At 35.0% G+C, this 18540-nt stretch overlaps 1 protein-coding gene and 1 long non-coding RNA gene across 2 annotated transcripts; one reads left to right on the top strand and one right to left on the bottom strand.

The window, feature by feature from the left end:
- Positions 1–3028: 3028 nt before the first annotated feature.
- On the bottom strand, positions 3029–3567 carry LOC123881473. The gene is made up of 2 exons (XR_006799470.1): positions 3478–3567; positions 3029–3259 (listed from the first exon to the last, which is right to left on the bottom strand). It is a non-coding gene; the product is annotated as an uncharacterized LOC123881473 (long non-coding RNA).
- Positions 3568–14036: 10469 nt separating this feature from the next.
- Positions 14037–16604, top strand: LOC123881472 (pentatricopeptide repeat-containing protein At1g77360, mitochondrial-like). Its single transcript, XM_045930167.1, has one exon. The coding sequence runs from the start codon at positions 14371–14373 to the stop codon at positions 15877–15879; it is 1509 nt and encodes a 502-aa protein (XP_045786123.1). The 5' UTR covers positions 14037–14370; the 3' UTR covers positions 15880–16604.
- Positions 16605–18540: the final 1936 nt, after the last annotated feature.

Genomic DNA, 18540 nt, shown 5'->3' with positions numbered 1-18540 from the left:
TAGCACACGTTGCAGCAAGACAGTCGCAGAACACAGTAAATAAATAAATAAATTGCAGAATGATAAATAAGACAAGTAGTTGTTAACCCAGTTCAGTGCAACGTCACCTACTCTGGGGGATACCAATCCAGGAATGAATCCACTATAATAGCTCTAGTTCAAAGCCCTCGACCAACACCCGGTACTTGACTTATCACCTAGACACTACCCGTGCAATCCTACCTAAGAACCTCTTAGATAATGAGACCCCGTCCCAAATTCCCTCTAACAACACGTACCATGTTGTTGTCAATAATAATAATCAAGATGGAGACACTCTCCTAGAAACTAGACCACACTCTTGCTTAAAAGCTTATGAGTGAATCACACACACTAACTCCGTGCTTCAAAGCTTAGGAGTAGCTTACAATTAACAACCAAAACACAGTCCTAAACTTGCATCAAATTGACACAAGAAAGGCTGACAAAAGACACACACACTAAACCTTAAAAACGCACACTTTTGTAATACAAGGTTTAGAATACACGAGTTGTAAAGGCTTGAGGCTTCACATATTTATAGTCTTCAATTGTCTTGATGTCCAAGTTAGGTCTTCAGACATGTACAGCTGTAGGAATTGCGGCCCAACCCTAAATTAATTTCAAAAATATAATTTGTTTGTTTCATGTTGTACCAAACAAAAAAAAAACGCCAAAAATATAATATAATTATATTTTTGTTTTAAATAACATTCCTTCAGCCGACTTCAATAAAACTTGTTGAGCAATGCTCGTTTTGCCCAGGCGCACGTGCTTGAATATATAATTGGAGCAAATCTTGACTCAGATTTGAAATAAAAATTCTGCACGAAAACAGAGTATCAGTATGCTGTACTATAATGCTACAGCATCTCAGTCCAGCATCTGGCTGGTTAGCTTTTGCAAAATGTAGCCAATCAAAACACCAACAGTCACCTCTACGAAAAAGTGAAATAGGAAAAGCCAGAAAACGGTAAAATCGTTAATGGATTATTCTATGAAAAAATAAAGTTACTAGCTATGAATGTTCAGGTTATTTTCGAAAATGAAAGGAGAGGCGCCATGCGAGAACACTATCAACGCCAACTTGAAAAAGCCTGATACAGTAAAAAAAGTGGAAGGGCGAATCAAAGAAAGGGCGAGTCAGAACAACGCTGAATTGTTCACAATCGCCAAAAAAACAACAGGTATAAAGTCATTTATATATAAGATATGATTATGTTTAAGAATTAAAGACAATAAAGGTTTGGAGCTCAAAATCAAATGTTAAGGTGCAAAGGACAAAGTAATTAATAACCATCATAAGGAAACAGCTTGATTCTAAGCAAGAAGTAGAAGAATCCATGATAAGTTAATGGAGAAGATTAAGATAATAAGGGAAGGAATGACATTTTACTTCAAAGAAGACATTGACATTTATAGACCATCCCGCCAAGAACAAAGTGGCATAATGGCCATTATCAGCACTTCGCCTATCTGAGTCTCGTGTTTAGGGGGCTGTGGACTGGGCAACGATCCAAGGAGTATTTTTATCAAGCCAAATAGCAGCTGATCCATTAAATGCAAGCCCAAAGGATTCGAAAAAGGAATAGGCAGGAAAAAGGCAGTCATGAACTCCATGTTCACAACATGGCCAACAAAGCTTAACTCCACCATCTCCATGATCACATGCTCAGCCAAGAATAACCGCCCTTCTCTCCATTATCCCATGATTGGTAGTGTGATGTGAAAAATATCTTGGACATGATCATACATCACGGAGGAAGGAAAAGCTTATAAATACTCCTCTTTTATTTCTTGGAAGGGATGTATATTTTTTCTGGTCAAGCTTGTATACAATATCATTCCAAGAGAATATAACCCCATGAATGTTCACCATAATAAAACACCAACGTAAGAATGTGAATTCTTCGGTACACATCTAATTTAATGTGTATCGGTACACTTGCTGATGTTGATAATTGTGATAAGTTTACAAACCGTGTTTATTAATTTTTCTATATTAAATACTATTTGTGAACCTATTAGAATTGTACACCTCAGCAGTGTACCGATACATGTCCAAATAAGACGTGTACCGGAGTATTGATCAGGTAAGAATTGACAAAGGTTAGAATGTAGGTCCATTTACATACAATTTAGATTCATAAAAAAAAACGTAAAAAAATAATATTTTTTTAAAGAATAGTACAAAAAATTGGCGAACATAAAAATATGACCCAACAACCTCATTTCTAAAGCAGTCTTTCAAGGATTTTTCCTCCACTCTCATTCCCTCAATTTTATGGTGTACTATAAGTGGTTAAAAATATAACAAAATTATAATGCTTGGTTTGGAAAAACAAATATAAACATTCTATACAAAAAAAAATAAAAAATAAAAAACATAAACAAATAACTTAAATAAGAACAACAACCCTCTAAATTCATCTTTATGCTTCAAAAAATTTTACAATGCAAAATTTTCTTACAAATATGTACCTCTTTCGGGATCATTTGCTGAATTTTTGGATTAGCTTTGTATTTTTCTTTGAATTCTCGTACAATTTTCTGTGTCATGTAATAAGAACTTAGATTTATAGAATTATCATTGTACAATTCTATAAATCTATGTTCTTATTACATGACACAGAAAATTGTACGATAATAATTCAAAGAAAAATATAAAACTAATCCAAAAATTCAACAACCGATCCCAAAAAAGGTACATATTTGTAAGAAAATTTTGCACTGTAAAAAAAAATAAAGTTGAAGCATAAAGATGAATTTAGAGGGCTATTGTTTTTTATTTAAGTCTCTTTGTTTATGTTTTTTTTTTAAAAAAAAAAATTATAGAATGTTCATATTGGTTTTTCCAAACCGCATTATAATTTTGTTATATTTTTAACCACTTAGTACACCATAAAACCAATTAATTTAAACAAAAAATTAGATTGAATTAACTCATCAAATTCAAAACATTAAAAAAATAATAATAATAATATTAACTCAACAAAATGAAATCAAAAAATTCAAAATAAAATATAATAAAATTGGAGGAGGTGTATGTTGATCATCTTACCGGTATCTAATCAAAGAAATCACCGTTGAATATTTAAGTTGAACATTTCCAAAACAAATGATACATTAAAGCACAATAGATAAGACGATCAAATATGAGACAACGTTAATATTTCTCATTTGATCATTATGTATGGAATGACGACCCATGAACTCTATTTTCATAGCTTGTCTCGTGGATCTGGTGGATACAAAACAACACAAGATTAAATAGGAGAAAATATGTCAGTAACAAAAATAGATCCAATAAATAAATGAAAAATAAGAACAATCTCCTTAAATTTTAAATATAAATAATAGTTACTTGAGTAGAATGAAATTTCAATAGATGTTAGAAATTTAATAGTTTATATATGAATCATTGATAAAGAGATAGATAATAGTGAAAGATCTATTTACTGCTATAGGCGATTGCAAGATATATAACATCAAAAGAGAAGGAAAAATGAAGATTGCAAATTTGGTGAAGCGCCGTCGGTATGTTTTCCAAGTGAACACGAGTGCGTATTTATAAGCAGTTCCCTAGATTAGGGTTTTGTGTTAGGTTAAACTTTTTATTTTTTGAAGCGTGTTAGGTTAAACTTAAAAAAAAAAATCTAAAATTTTCAATAAAAAAATCAGATGAAAAATTATATTTAACTGATTGATCTCATTTATAGTAATTATTTCTTCATGCTAAAAAATAAGTAAAATATCACATATTGTAATTTTTTTTTATAAGTTAAGAGCATCTAGGTATCAAGGAGTTAGTAGACATGCATCCAACTAAGTTGAGACATTTAAACACTCGCATCGTATACCTATAGTTCATAATAATATTAATAATATGTAATTGAAATTATGACTATATCCACGTATTCGATGTGTGCGAAAGCGAACTGCTCTAAACGGGCAAAACTAGACGGTTCCTATGGTGGATCTGGTGTAGCCGATGATGATGGTGAGCTAAAGTACAATGGGAAAGGGTACCTACAAGAATGTTAGCACCACAATGTTCAAGTCAGTAATAGCTCAAGATTATTTTTTTTAACCTAAGAATGTAGCAGAAGAAAGTGATGCTAAGGCAGTATTGATGATGGCTACTATAGGTGATGAAAGTGAAAAGAGTGAAGAATGGTTTCTTGACTCAGGGTGCTCAAATCACATGACACCACACAGGGAATGGTTAACTAGCTTTGATGCAAGCAGGAAGACTAGCATCAAACTGGCTGACAGTAGAAAACTTGCAGCAGAGGGCACATACAATATAGTGATCAGAGGAAAAACTGGAAATAAAGTGATTGTTGAAGATGTATTTTATGTTCCTAAGATGAATTACAATCTGATGAGTATAGGTCAATTGGTGGAGAAGGGTTTCTCAGTGACTATAGAAGGCAATTCACTGAATTTGTTTGATGCAAAGAAGAATCTTGTGTTGAAGTCTACTTTGTCAAAGAACATGACATATAAATGCAACATTTCTAGTGAGAAATTGATGTGCTTGTCTGCAACTAAAAGTGAACAAATTGAAGAATTGTGGCACAAAAGGTATGGACACTTGAACTATAGGAGCCTCAATGATTTAAATTCTAAGGAATTGGTGTATGGTTTGCCTAAGTTCAATGCTAGAAAATCCATATGTGAGATATGTGTAAAGAGCAAACACAGTAGAAAACCTTTTGTAGTTGAGATGTCTAAAAGGGCTAGTGTTGTATTGCAAGTTATTCATAGTGATATCTGTGGTCCATTTGAAGTTGCTTCATTAGGTGGAAGCAAGTACTTCATCACATTTGTTGATGAATATAGCAGGATGATCTGGTTATACACTTTGAAGTTAAAAAGTGAAGCTTTAGAAGTATTTAAGAAATTTAAAGTCTTAATTTAAAAGCAAAGTGACAAATCAATTAAAATTTTAAGAACTGATGGAGGTGGAGAGTATACCTCAAAAGAGTTTGAGAATTTTTGTACCAATCAGGGCATTACACATGAAGTTACTGCTCCATATACACCACAACATAATGGATTAGCAGAAAGAAGGAACAAAACATTGTTAGATATGGCAAGAAGTATGATTAAGCAGGAGAATTTGTCACATAAGTTCTGGGGTGAAGCAGTGCTCACAATTGCTTACATCTTGAATAAATGTCCTACGAAGAAATTGAAAGTTGTGCCTGAAGAAGCTTGGTGTGGGAGGAAACCAAGTGTGAAGCATCTCAAGGTTTTTGGTTCATTATGCTATAAGCATGTGCCAAATGCTGGAAGAACCAAACTTGAAGATAAAAGTGAAATAATGATACTTATAGGGTATCATCCAACTGGTGCCTACAAGCTATACAACCCTGTCACTCAGAAGGTTCACATTAGCAGAGATATAATTGTGAATGAAGAAGAGAAGTGGAAATGGGAGGAAGAGCCAGTGTATAGCAGTGAATCACAGTCAACCTTTATCTACCCAAATTCAAGTGATAAATCAGATGGATGTGAAGACTATGAAGAAGGTGAACCAGTTAATGATATTGATCAAAATCAAGGTACAAAAAATAATGGAGATATGAATCTCTCAAGTGATGATGATGATAGAATTCATATAATTGGAAGGACTCATAGAACCAAACGTATGCCTGCTAGATTGAATGACTATGAAGTAACTCAAGATAATGCAGTGAATGATGAGGGTGATCTCATTTATTTTGCATTACTAGTTGATTCTGAACCAGTAAATTTCAGAGATGCTTTGAAGATCAATGTATGGAAGAAGGCTATGGAAGAAGAGCTTAAGTCAATTGAAAAGAATCGGACTTGGAAGCTAGTTGCCTTGCCATACAAGAAAAAGAAAATAGATGTGAAATGGGTATTCAAAATGAAACTGAACCCTGGCACAATTTCAAAGCATAAAGCAAGGTTAGTGGCTAGAGGCTTCTTGCAGAAACATGGTATTAACTACAATGAGGTTTTTGCACCAGTGGCTAGAATTGAAACTGTAAGGTTGGTAGTAGCACTAGCTTGATGATGTTCGATTTTGTTGGATAATTGAATTGGCCTCATTTTGCTAAAACAAATATACAAGCAAGATGTTGAACAACATGTTTCAACATTAGTTACAACAAGTTGTTATACAAGCAGGATGTTGGACAACATGTTACAACATTAGTTACAACATGTTATTTGCTAAGGAAATCTCGCGCATTTAATACGAGTATCTACTATATATGGAAATCCACATAGGAGCGCGTTTTTGATAAGGATTTGATCTGATCAGGTGTTCTTGAATTAAGTCAAACTTAATGGATTATCTTTATGGCTTGTTTATCTCTTGAAGTCATTTAAACACTTTAGGAATGTTTTGATCTATCTTTGATGATCATTGAAATTGGATCAGATCACCTTTATGAATGGAGGAGCGTCTTATCTATCTTGAAGAGAGTGGAGCGTGCTAGCTCACTATATATACAAAGACCAAGACCAAGACAAAGCATTGAATTGAATCGAATCGAATGGAATTGAATTGAAAATATACATTCGAGTTTTATATATTGAGTCAAAGTGTCTGTATTTGTTAATTGTGATTCTTTCTTGTGGATTCTATAACACAAGGTAAGAACTGAGTTTGTTGTGTATGTTTTAAGGTTACTCCTAAGCTTTGAAGTACGAAGTTAACTGTGTGTGATTTACTCGAAGCTATTAAGAAAGAGTAAAGTATTGTCACGGTGATTGTCACCACATTGTATCCAACATTGTATGAAAAACACAGGTTGTGTTGGTTGAGTGGAGGTGAGATGGGATCTCAAGTCTAGGAGTTCATAGGCAGAAGTTGCATGAGTGGTGTCGAGGTTATAAGACGTAAACCGAGGGTTTGCTGAAGTCTTAGTAACTAGAGCTATTAGTGGATTTCCTTCTTGGATTGGTATCCCCCAGAGTAAGCAGTTGGCTGAACTGGGTTAACAATTACCTGTGCAGTTTATTTACTTCCTGTCATTTTATACATGTTTCGTCATATGTGCCAACAATAAGTACAACATTATTCATAAAGTAATTGTTGGGACATCTGAGGTAACATCATCCTAGTGATACAAGAATTTCAGATTTTAGTACTATTACATGAATTTGTAATAGGTTAACAAAAAAAATCACACTTACTGTTTTTAGTGTTATCATTTTGTTTTCGTTCTCATCAGCATGGAAGTACCTCATGACATTGCTTTTGAGATATTCTCATGGCTACCAGCAAAGAGTATCTGTCAGTTTAATTCAACTTGCGAGTTGAAATTCTGGCAGGCTGGTGGAAAGATGCTGCGAAAGATGCTACAACATCTCGTACCAATACAGAACATAATAGACAAGTTAAAAATAAATTAAGTGCATGAAGATAAATAAAACAGATCGTTTGTTAACCTAGTTCGGCGGAACGTCACCTAATTTTTGGGATACCAATCCAGGAATGAATCCACTATAATAGTTATAGTTCAAAGCCCTCGACCAACACACAGTACTTGACTTATCGCCTAGACATTACCTGTGCAATCCTACCTAGGAACCTCCAAGATATGAGACCCCGTCCCAATTCCCTCTAACAACACGTACTGTGTTGCTGTCAACTTTATAACGATCAAAGATGGAGACACCCTCCTAAGAAACTAATACCTAGCCAACACATGACTAAGTTCACAATTTGGAGTTACTTACAAGCTTCCTCCAAGTACAATACTCAACTCATTACCTACAAGTTTCTGAGTAAGGACATAGTGACCATCTAACAACCCGAGTGGTTCACTTACACCAACTCTTCTATAGTGTGGCTCAAAGACACGAAACCCTAAAGACCACATCTTTGATGAACAATGACTTCGGTGCAAAAATAGGTCCGAGTCATCATGTATTTATAGTCTTCAATTGTCTTGATGTGTAAGCTAGGTTTTCAGACCCACAGCTTGTAAGTATTGCGGCCAGCCCTAAATTATTTTTAAAAATAAAACCATGTTTGATTTAACGCAAAAATATATCATGTTATATATTTGTTCTACATAAAACAGCCTTTCAGAAACTTGGACAGCAAGACTTCAAATAAACAGCTGGAATCTTCATTGGCCAGCTCACAAGATTTACTTCAAAATAATTCTTCAATAAAGATTTACTCCAAAACAATATTTGATAAAATTCAAAAATATATCACGATATATTTTTGTATCAATTAATAACACATAAACCGCCTTCAGATACTTGTGGGACAAGGCACGTCTTGGCTTGGCTCATAAGCTTGATCATAAAAACGAAATAAATCTTCCTGCGATATGATCTAAAAATTCTGCGCAAAACAGAGCATATAATGTTGTACTCGAATGCTCTACAGCATCTTGTCCAACATCTGGCTATAACTTGTTTTTGCAAAATGTAGCCAACATAAAAACCCCAACACGAGCTTACATAAAATTAGAAAATAGTTTTTTTGTTAAAAATAAAATAAAATAAAATTGGATTGTATATATTTTCTCATGTTGTCTTTTTTTGATTTCCTAGATTGTCTTGTGTTTATTATGGTTGTATATATTTATAATTGTTTGGGTGTAAATTAGCAAATGAGTATACATCATATAATAAATTTTACCTAACTAACCTCAAATTTCCTAGTGTTAAATAAGTAAATATCAAAGGTTTTTTTTTTGTCCTAGTAGAAAAGGTGCGCATTGTGTAACACCCAAACCCATTAATGCCTTTATTATGGCTTAAAAATTTCTTTTCTCAAAAACGATGCAGCGGATAAAATAAAGTTCTAGACTTAAATCAATTGATTGATAAATTGTTGGTTCGAGATATTACACTCCTCTTTACGAAAATAATACTAAGTTAATTAATTAATAAAACTCGCTTTATACAAAATAAATCTTCTATATAAAGATACATTTTCCAAAGTAAATACAAATAGTCATGAAGACTCTATATACTAAATACAACCCTTTCCCGTGTCACAATCAGAGCGGAGCTTCACCAAAGACTCGAACAACGAAACACACATATCCTGTAAAATCTGGACCCCCAACGGTCCAGCACATAACACATAAAAGAGAGTTAGAAGTCATACTCAAATAATATCCAAGTTTAAGTAAATAAACTTAACACTTCATCATATTCTAACTCATTAACATGCTTCATTTTCAATTACTTATGAATACCACATAATTGAAATAAAACTTCATTTATAATCATCAAACAATTAATGTCTAACACATAAAGACGATTCATCAACAAGTACAACTAATGTCACTTATAGACAAATACATCAAACAATTCCAATTATGTGTCACATACCAATTATCATATAATGTACACATAACCTAATGCAAATCTAATGCTTCAACTTCATGCTATGTCATCCTAGACATTTCTAATGCATGTGGTACCATCTTCTTTATTAGAGTATCTCACCTCTAATATCATTTTTTATCGGATAAATATAATCTGATATCCTTCTTTATTGGAATATCCAATATCACATATATTCATGAATGCATGTATGTATTTCATGAATTCACTCACAATCAATAGCATTAAGCTCTTCATTTATAATGTGGAACACTATCCAACATTTCTTCTTTATTAAGATAACACTATACCTTAATATACGTCTTTATCGAATAACATAATTCGATATACTTATTTATTAGGTTAATTAACACCTTAATATACTTCTTTGACATTTTAACAAACATCATCAACACAATCAACAACAATTATATTCCACAAATATAATCAACAATTCATCAACACATCATTATTCATCAACAAGCAATCAATCATGGTTACAAACACTTAATTGCATGTTAGGATACCTTAAATCCATGTTACAAGTGCCTAATTGCACTTTAAAACATCAACAAAACATGTTCTGCACAGTACTGGTCGCTTAGCGACGGCCTAGCGAGGGACAGCGAGCAAAGTCAGTGCATAGACAACTTCTGGCGAGCGACAGCGAGCTGGTCGCTTAGCGAAGGCATATGGTCGCTCAGCGAGGGCCTCAGGATAGCAGCAGTCGCCACCAGTTCGCTAAGCGAAGGCTTAGCGACGGGCTTCTGACAGCAATGTTCAAACTTCGTGTTTTTCACACCAAATCACCCAAAAATCCCATTTTTCATGTTATAAATCCCAAATAAGTTTATTTTCATGTACATAACATATATATAAACATAAAAGGACGGATTGATTCTCAGATCTACATCAAATACATCGAAAAAGTAAGGATTTATCATTTTTACTCAAAAACTCATAAACCACAAGTTCTTGATCAAACATCTACAAATTCCCAATTTTAACCCACAAAATCGTTCATACTACATGATACAAGTATATTAAACATGTTATAAACATTCTCTATCATTTCCTTTAAAAAAATCACCAAAAAACCCAAACGAAAATGGGGTGGAGAAAGTTCGGGTACGGAGAAATCGACATTCTCCCCTTTCTCGTATCACCCACGAATATGAAATCTACTCTCTTACCTTGGATCGACGAAAGCTCAACGATTACTCCTCGAATCCCTCCTCCAAGCTCTTGCCCTAGCTCTCTTCTTGCTCTCCCTTCTCTCTAGCTCTCTCAAGAACAAAGAAAAATGAGACTTTCTCTCTCTAATGGGCTATATAAACCGCCCCCTTCTCATGAGACAAGGCCCATTGGGCCTCAAGCCCACTAACTTGGCCCAACTCGTGTTAAAAGTCACTAACTCGCGCGTTAACTAAAACTCTTGATAAATAACTTAAAGTTATTATCTTACTTAAAAACCACGTCACCAAATAATTAAACACTTACATAGTGAATAATAAATTTGGGTCGTTACACATTGCTAATTTACACCTTAATATATATATGAGGGTTGCTAATTTACAACCAACTAAAACCAATGTTTTAAAACCCGGACCGGTGATCGACCCGGTCAAAGCATCGGGTCACTGGTTCATTGGTCAGACCACTGGGTCACTGGTCGGACCGCATAACTATTAACCGGTCAATAAAAAATATTCAGATCTTAAAATTCATAACTATAAAATTTAATAAAAATTATTCTCATTAAAAAATTAATAAAAATTACTTATAATATAAAAAAAAATAATGAAAATTCAAAAATTTTAAAAAAAATTAAACGAAATAATTATGTCTCAAAATAGATATATGTCTTTACATAAAAAAAAATGAGATATCTTTTTAGTTTATTCTTTTTTTTAGCTTCCTTTCAAAAAAATAAACAAACATATGTTACATGAGATGGTTAGGAAAAAAATAATAAATCTAAGTGGTACCATTATCATTATCATAGCACATGCTTTAAAAAAAAAAAAATACTATCATGGTACATGTTTCTTAAATAAGTTGTTAAATATATTTAAGTTTTATGCAATTATATCAGTTAAGTTGGTTTGGCCGAGTGGTTGTGTTTTTGCTCACCCAAAGGACACAAGTTCGAGTCCCTCCTAGCATTGTTTGGATATTTTTATTTAAATTTTCATTCCAACACAAAACCGGTTCAGTTCTTGGCGGGTTTTCCGGTTCACCGGTTTAACCGTAGAACCGGCCGGGTTATGCCGGTTTTCTCCGGTTTATTTGCTTAACCGGTTCTGCAAGCTCATTGGCCCGTCAATACCTCCGGTTCCCGGCCGGACCGGTCCGACCGGCCGGTCCGGTCCGGTTTTTAAAACTATGACTAAAACAATTAAGGTGTAAATTAGCAAGGTGCACCTTTTCACTTTGGACAACAAAACCATTCATATTTATTATTTAAAACTAGTAACTTGAGGATAATTAGGTAATTTTCATTTAAAATATTCTTTAAATGAAAAAGGAAAAGGAAGGGATATGTTCATGTCAGTTCGGTGCTTCTGCTTCCTTTTCCCTCTTCAACCTTCTATCGTCGTCCCACCACCACATGACCCCACAATCGACACTGACCACCACCGCTTATTTGTTTATATCCACCGCCGCTACACAACGTTGTTGTTTTCACCCACTTCCATTTGCAACCGGCCTTCATCTTTGTCGTCACCACCTTCGTTCTACATGCCATCGTCGTCTTTCTGTCATCCGTTGTCGGCTCACCGTGATTGTAGCAAATCCACCGCTTCAGGTTGTTATTGAATCGCAAGTCCACCGTGGTTATTATTGCACTGCTATTATACATCGTTTCTGGTTGTTATTGCAAATCCATCGTTTCTGGTTGTTATTGCAGCAGACGGGTGATGGAGCAGCAGACAACAGATGGTTTCAGAACGGCGGTGCGCGGTGGGATGACGGTGCACAAGAAGTTTCGAGCGACAGTCATGGAAAGGGAGATAAATGAGTCGTGCTAGTTCTGTTTGATGATGATAACATGCTAACAGCTTTTCTAAAAGAAATAAAAACAAATGTTAGACACGTGGCAAGATATAGTGTGTTAGATTGATACAATAGTTCAGATTATGCCACCAAGCACCACATCATCATCCACTTGCACAACATTTAATAAAAATTACCTAACTAACCCTCAATTTTTTGGTGTAAAATAACTAAATGTCAAGATTTTTTTTGTCCAAATGAAAATGTGCACCTTCATTAAAAAACAACGGCTGCTATTAAATTTCGTTAAAAAAATAATTGTGTGCTTGCCTTTTGTTTCGTTCTCATTTTGCTTGTTCATGCTCGATTCTCCTCTATCTCAGATCTGCGAATTCAACTTTCATGGTCGGTGGCGGTGGATAAAAATTGAGGAAGTTGGTGATATTCGACAGATCTCAGAGCATAATTATTTTGCTTATTTTTTATAATAATATATTTCACAATTAATTTGATTAAAAAAAAATCACAACTAATTGGTTATGGGTTCTAGCGATTTCAATTGTTTTGGTTTTGTTGAAGTAGTAATTTATAATCAAGATTTCAAAAGGAATCTTAAGAAAAGGAAGGGTAATTGAATACTTGAATTAATCATTAAGAGAAAGTGTAGTCAAATCCCTTTGTGATAGAGAATAATTTTGGATAAATTATCAAATTGTCCATTGAGTCTTGACAAATTGGGGATTGAGAACTGTTTAATCTCTGTTGTGAGGTGTGAATATGTGATGCGACGGCGAAGGGGATGGAACAGGGAATTGGGACAAAGCAAAATACAAAAGGTGCATTTGACATGTTTTAATCACAACCATTAACTTTGATCAGATGTTCTGGATTTAAGGCTCTCATCTCTCACAATAAGACACTCCTCTATATCAATAACATAAACCGTTAATCTTGATTGTCTCAATAACATATAAAATGATTTCTGTTTTTTTTTATAAAAAAATTATGAATGATCTAAATGATTCAATTCAATGGTCGATTTTGTAAAACTCATATCCGTTATAATAATATGGGCAACTTGTGCACCATAAAAGACTTTGTGAAGTCTTCATGTCAGCAAAAGCCTAAAGTTTATAATGAGGAATATGAGAGGGAGAGAGGGAAAAATCTCTTATATACTACTCAAATTTTTTCTTATTAAACCAAATCTTGTAGGAGCGAACTTTATAATTCCAAGTCAACATGAATAAGCGCAAAATACATTTGATTTTACATAAATATTTAAATTTACAAAGAGCTAAATCTAAGTGATAAATATGTTTTTGGTCCCTATAATTTTACTTTTAGTCCTAAAGATTTATTTCGCACTTTTTAATTTTTGAAGTATTTCTTGTGACGCTTTTTGGTCTCTATTATAAACATGAATACAAAAAACGATTAAAAAATATAAAAGTATACAAGAATTTGATTAAAAGTAGAGACTAAAAGTTGTGGTAATTTTTTTTCATGAACTAAAAAATACAAACAAATCTTTAAGAACTAAAAGCAAAATCCTAAAAAATTATAGGGACCAAAAACATTTTAACCCTAAATTTAGTAAACTGACATGTAATTTTGTTCAAAATAGTTTTAACTTTAAACCATTAAATTTGATCAAATTGCAATTAAGTTTGGATAATATGCTAGATGTACTGTAGTTTGTAAGTTTATGATAATAATCCAACATTAATTAGTCGTGCGATAATTGACGCTAGAAGTACGACGGTCCAGTGGACCGGATAGGTGTGAAAAAAAATACAGTATGATCGAGCAAAATTTTGTGGCAGAAAATCCCAGAACAGAATTCCCATATAACATGAAATTTCATCAATTCAATTTCTAGATTCTCTACCTTTTCTTTTTCACGAACTCCAACTCTCAGTTTCAGGTACTATAATTCCTTTCACGTTTGATTCAATTTCCAACATTCAATGTTCTGTTCCAAACCTATTAATTTCCAGTTAATTCATCAATTTCAACATGGAAGCTGTTTCAAAAAACCCTAGACCAACAAAAATTGCAAAATACCCATCCAAATCCAAAAACCCTAATAGAAATTCAACCCCAATTCGAAAACCCAATAATCATCAATCAAATCAATTTCCATCACATCTTGATACTCCAAATGTTTCATCAACTGCTCGTACCCTTTGCAATCTTCTTACCCGAACATCCCCTCAGGATATCGATTCGGCTTTATCCTCTTCAAAGATTCATCCTTCAGAAGAATGCGTTCATGAAGTTCTTAAGCTTTCTTACAATTACCCTTCTTCGGCCATCAAGTTTTTCCGCTGGGCAGGACGTTTGAGAAAACATTCTGCCCATTCGTGGAACTTGATGGTTGATTTATTGGGCCGGAATCAGCTTTTCGAGCCCATGTGGGATGCTGTTAGGACTATGAAACAGGAAGGTGTGCTGTCTTTGCCCACCTTTGTTTCGGTTTTTCAGAGTTATTGTATGGCTGGTAGGATTAATGAGGCTGTTATGAGTTTTGATGTCATGGATAGGTATGATGTTGAGAAGAATGTTGTGGCCGTTAATTCGTTGCTTAGTGCAATTTGTCGCGAAGAGAATCAAACATCGGCGGCTATGGAGTTTTTAGAGAACAAGGTTAAGGGGAAGGTTGAGTTGGATGGGGATAGTTTCGCGATATTGTTGGAAGGATGGGAGAAGGAAGGCAATGCTGCTAAAGCTATGAGTACTTTTGGTGAGATGGTGATTCGTATTGGTTGGAGTCAGGATAATGTAGCAGCTTACGACGCACTTTTGATGACTCTACTTCGCGCTTTGCAGTTTAACGAGGTTGTGACGTTTCTTAAAGTTATGAAGGAACATGACTGCTTTCCAGGTTTGAAATTCTTTACCAATGCTCTTGATGTTTTTGTTAAAAGGAATGATGCTGCTCATGCCATCCCGTTGTGGGATGTCATGGTTGCTAGTGGGTTATTGCCTAATTTGATCATGTACAATGCCATGATTGGGTTGCTTTGCAACAATGGCGAGATTGATCATGCGTTTCGCTTGCTTGATGAGATGGTTCTCCATGGTGCTTTTCCCGACTCTTTGACATATAACATGATTTTCGAGTGCTTGGTGAAGAACAAAAAGGTTCGTGAAACGGAGCAGTTCTTTGCCGAGATGATCAAGAACGAGTGGCTGCCTACAGCTTCTAATTGTGCAGTGGCCATCGAAATGTTGTTTAATTGTGATGACCCTGATTCAGCACTTCAGATTTGGAGTTACATGGTTGAAACTCATGTTGGTGCACTTGATGTGAGTGCAAATATGTTGCTCATTGGTCTTTGTAAATTGAAAAGACTGTCAGAGGTCAGAAGGTTTGCTGAAGAAATGCTTGATAAAAGGATCATCATATATGAATCTACAATGACCAAGTTGAAGGAAGTGTTCTATAAGGAGAGTAGAAGTGCAAGTACAAGAGACAAATTTGATAATTTATACAGGAGGTGGAAAGCTCATGTCAAGTTGTAATCTAGAAAGTTTTTTCTTTCCTTTATGTTTTACTATAGTTTTACACTTCATTGTTGATGCCTCTTGTGTCAAAGACGACCTTTTCTTTTCTTGATTTGACTTTGCCCTAAAACAATATCCTACAAATTTTTCTGCAAATACCTGCATTTGTTTGGTTGATATTTTGTGGTAAAAGCAGTTCGTTTCTGGGACTGTTCATGAAAGTTAGTACCGCAACAAAGCTGCAAATTGATTCTACTGGTTCCATTCTCCTACATGCAAATTTTATTGTGCATAAAGGCTTGAATGAAAGTTCATCATACTATGCTCTATCATGTTTTATACTTCTATTATGGATGTCAATGGCGTCAGTGGTGTAGAGGAGGCCATGGTCCACCACAATCATTCAATCTCCAGCATTGAATGATAAAGCTCCGTCAATGACTGGTTTTCTTTTCCCAGGACATTATGATTAGAGAAATATATCTTGCTTGAACAAGATATATATCTTTGCAATATATATCTTTTCCTAGAAAGGGTATGCTTTTGTTAGGCTATATATTTTTGTTAGTTTTACACATTTAGAATGACAGTTCCAATAAACTATTAATTGAGAGATACCTTGCCCTGACAAGTCATTTCTCGTATTGTCGGTGTGTTCATTTGCAAGATTCACATGTGGCTAATCCCACATGGATCAATTACACACCAGCCCCCCATTTGGATAAATCTATTTTTTCCATCCATTTAATCTCTTCTTGTGATCGCCGATGCCGCACAACCTGTGCTTGACTCCTGTTTCACTTATATAAGTTGGGTGCATTTGGTGCACATTTAGGGCCAGCGCCTGTTAACAATATAGTGCAAGTAACTGAATTACAAGTTACAAGTTACAACACAATCTTTTGTTCTGTCTATTGTTTGATGACTGATGAACAACACTAGCAGTTCATGTTAGGGCCACTAGGAATAGGAGAATAAATAATTGGGGAGGAGAATTAAGGGAGAAAAGAGCAGGTTTGGATATTTTTGGGTGGTGTTGTGCTTAGGGAAAAAAATCAATCTTTGGTTATATTGAATAACAACATTTTAGACTTTTTTGTGCTTCATATTTTTATCATTTTCGGTGACCATTTTTAAAATAGAACTTGGTATAAGGAATTTTGTGCCTCCAATTATTGAGAAAAATCTATGTTCCACAAAGGAAATAGATAAAGTCTAAAAAGAGTTTACAAAGGACACCTGTCACCTTACCAACTGATATTGTCAGAATGAGTTGTTGCCAATACCAAAATTTGTAGTTGCTGTGGCACAGTTATGTGTTGCGAGTTGCGAGGCATGTGCTGCCAAAATCGCTGAGAAGATGAATGCAACAGTGAAGGCAAATAGAAAAGACAAAAAGCCCTCATATTAATCAAAAAAAAAATGCCCTTATTTTTTAATTGCGAAAAGACACAAATTCCCACTTTTTATTGCGAAAAGACAGAAACACCCTCATTTCTTCTTCTCTGTGACATTCCTATCTTTGACTTTTGCTTCTGTGCGTCATGGGTGTGCCTTTTGTCAACTTCGACGTACCTGGTGCCGACTCCGGCACAATGTTCTCACCTGTTCTATGCGCAACCAAATCTCTTTTTCACCCCTGTTTTTATGTCTCTCCCCTAGACTTAGTCTTAGCAGCCGCACCACTATAGCATTTGGTGACTCGTCAGCTACACTACGCCATTTGTCATTGACTACATAGATCCCAAATAACCTGAAATGGCATCACAGCCTATCCATGAGACCATCCACCATAAATAGCTCAAAGATAGCTCTTTGGGAGTGAGATCCAACCCTCTTTAATATAGTATCAGATCCTGTGTAAGATCCTTTGGGTCATCCACTATCAAGCCACTCAGGTCACGGTCGAGATGTCCACTGCTGGTCATGCAGGGAATCGAAGCTCCACATTGAAAGAAAATAGTTGATAAAAAGGGCATCTTTAAAAGGAGTAAAATCCAGGTAAATTATTCTCATTGATCTTGGAATGCCGAGAGAAATAATGAGATTGTAGAAGAATTGTGAGCTATACATTTTGTAAACTATATACCTCACTGGCTAACTCCAGATAGCTATCAGAGTACTTCTTCTTAGAATTGAGTTTTGGACCTAACTCATCCTTACAAAACCGGCTTGTAAGGTGAGGATTGCCTCTAGTATATAAACACTTAGTCAGGCCATCTCTCAACCGATGTGAGACTCTTAACACACCCCCTCACGCCCAGCACTATTGGGCTTGGTGCGTGTATATAAACGGTGGGTGGCCCGATAGCGGAAACCTGATAACAAGTGGCCCAGCGGATCGTGGAGAGGCTCTGATACCATCTTAGAATTGAGTTTTGGGCCTAACTCATCCTTACAAAACCGGCTTGTAAGGTGAGGATTGCCTCTAGTTTATAAACATTTAGTCAGGTCATCTCTCAACCGATGTGAGACTCTTAACACTTCTGATATAATATAATTGATGTTACTCATGTTTAGGAACATGAGGTGGAAGTCAGGTAGAGCTGTGAACGGGATGGAGGCAAAAAAGGTTATGAAAAGTCTCATTGCCTGAAATGTTTGAAATCATTTAGTGGATTTGGAAAGGAAGGTATTTGTTTATAAAAACTTAGCCATGAATAACTCTAAGTTGTGAAA

The sequence above is a fragment of the Trifolium pratense genome, linkage group LG4, assembly GCF_020283565.1.
Source record: "Trifolium pratense cultivar HEN17-A07 linkage group LG4, ARS_RC_1.1, whole genome shotgun sequence".
NCBI classification, from domain to species: Eukaryota; Viridiplantae; Streptophyta; class Magnoliopsida; order Fabales; family Fabaceae; genus Trifolium; species Trifolium pratense.
This window is presented reverse-complemented; position numbering and strand designations above follow the sequence as displayed.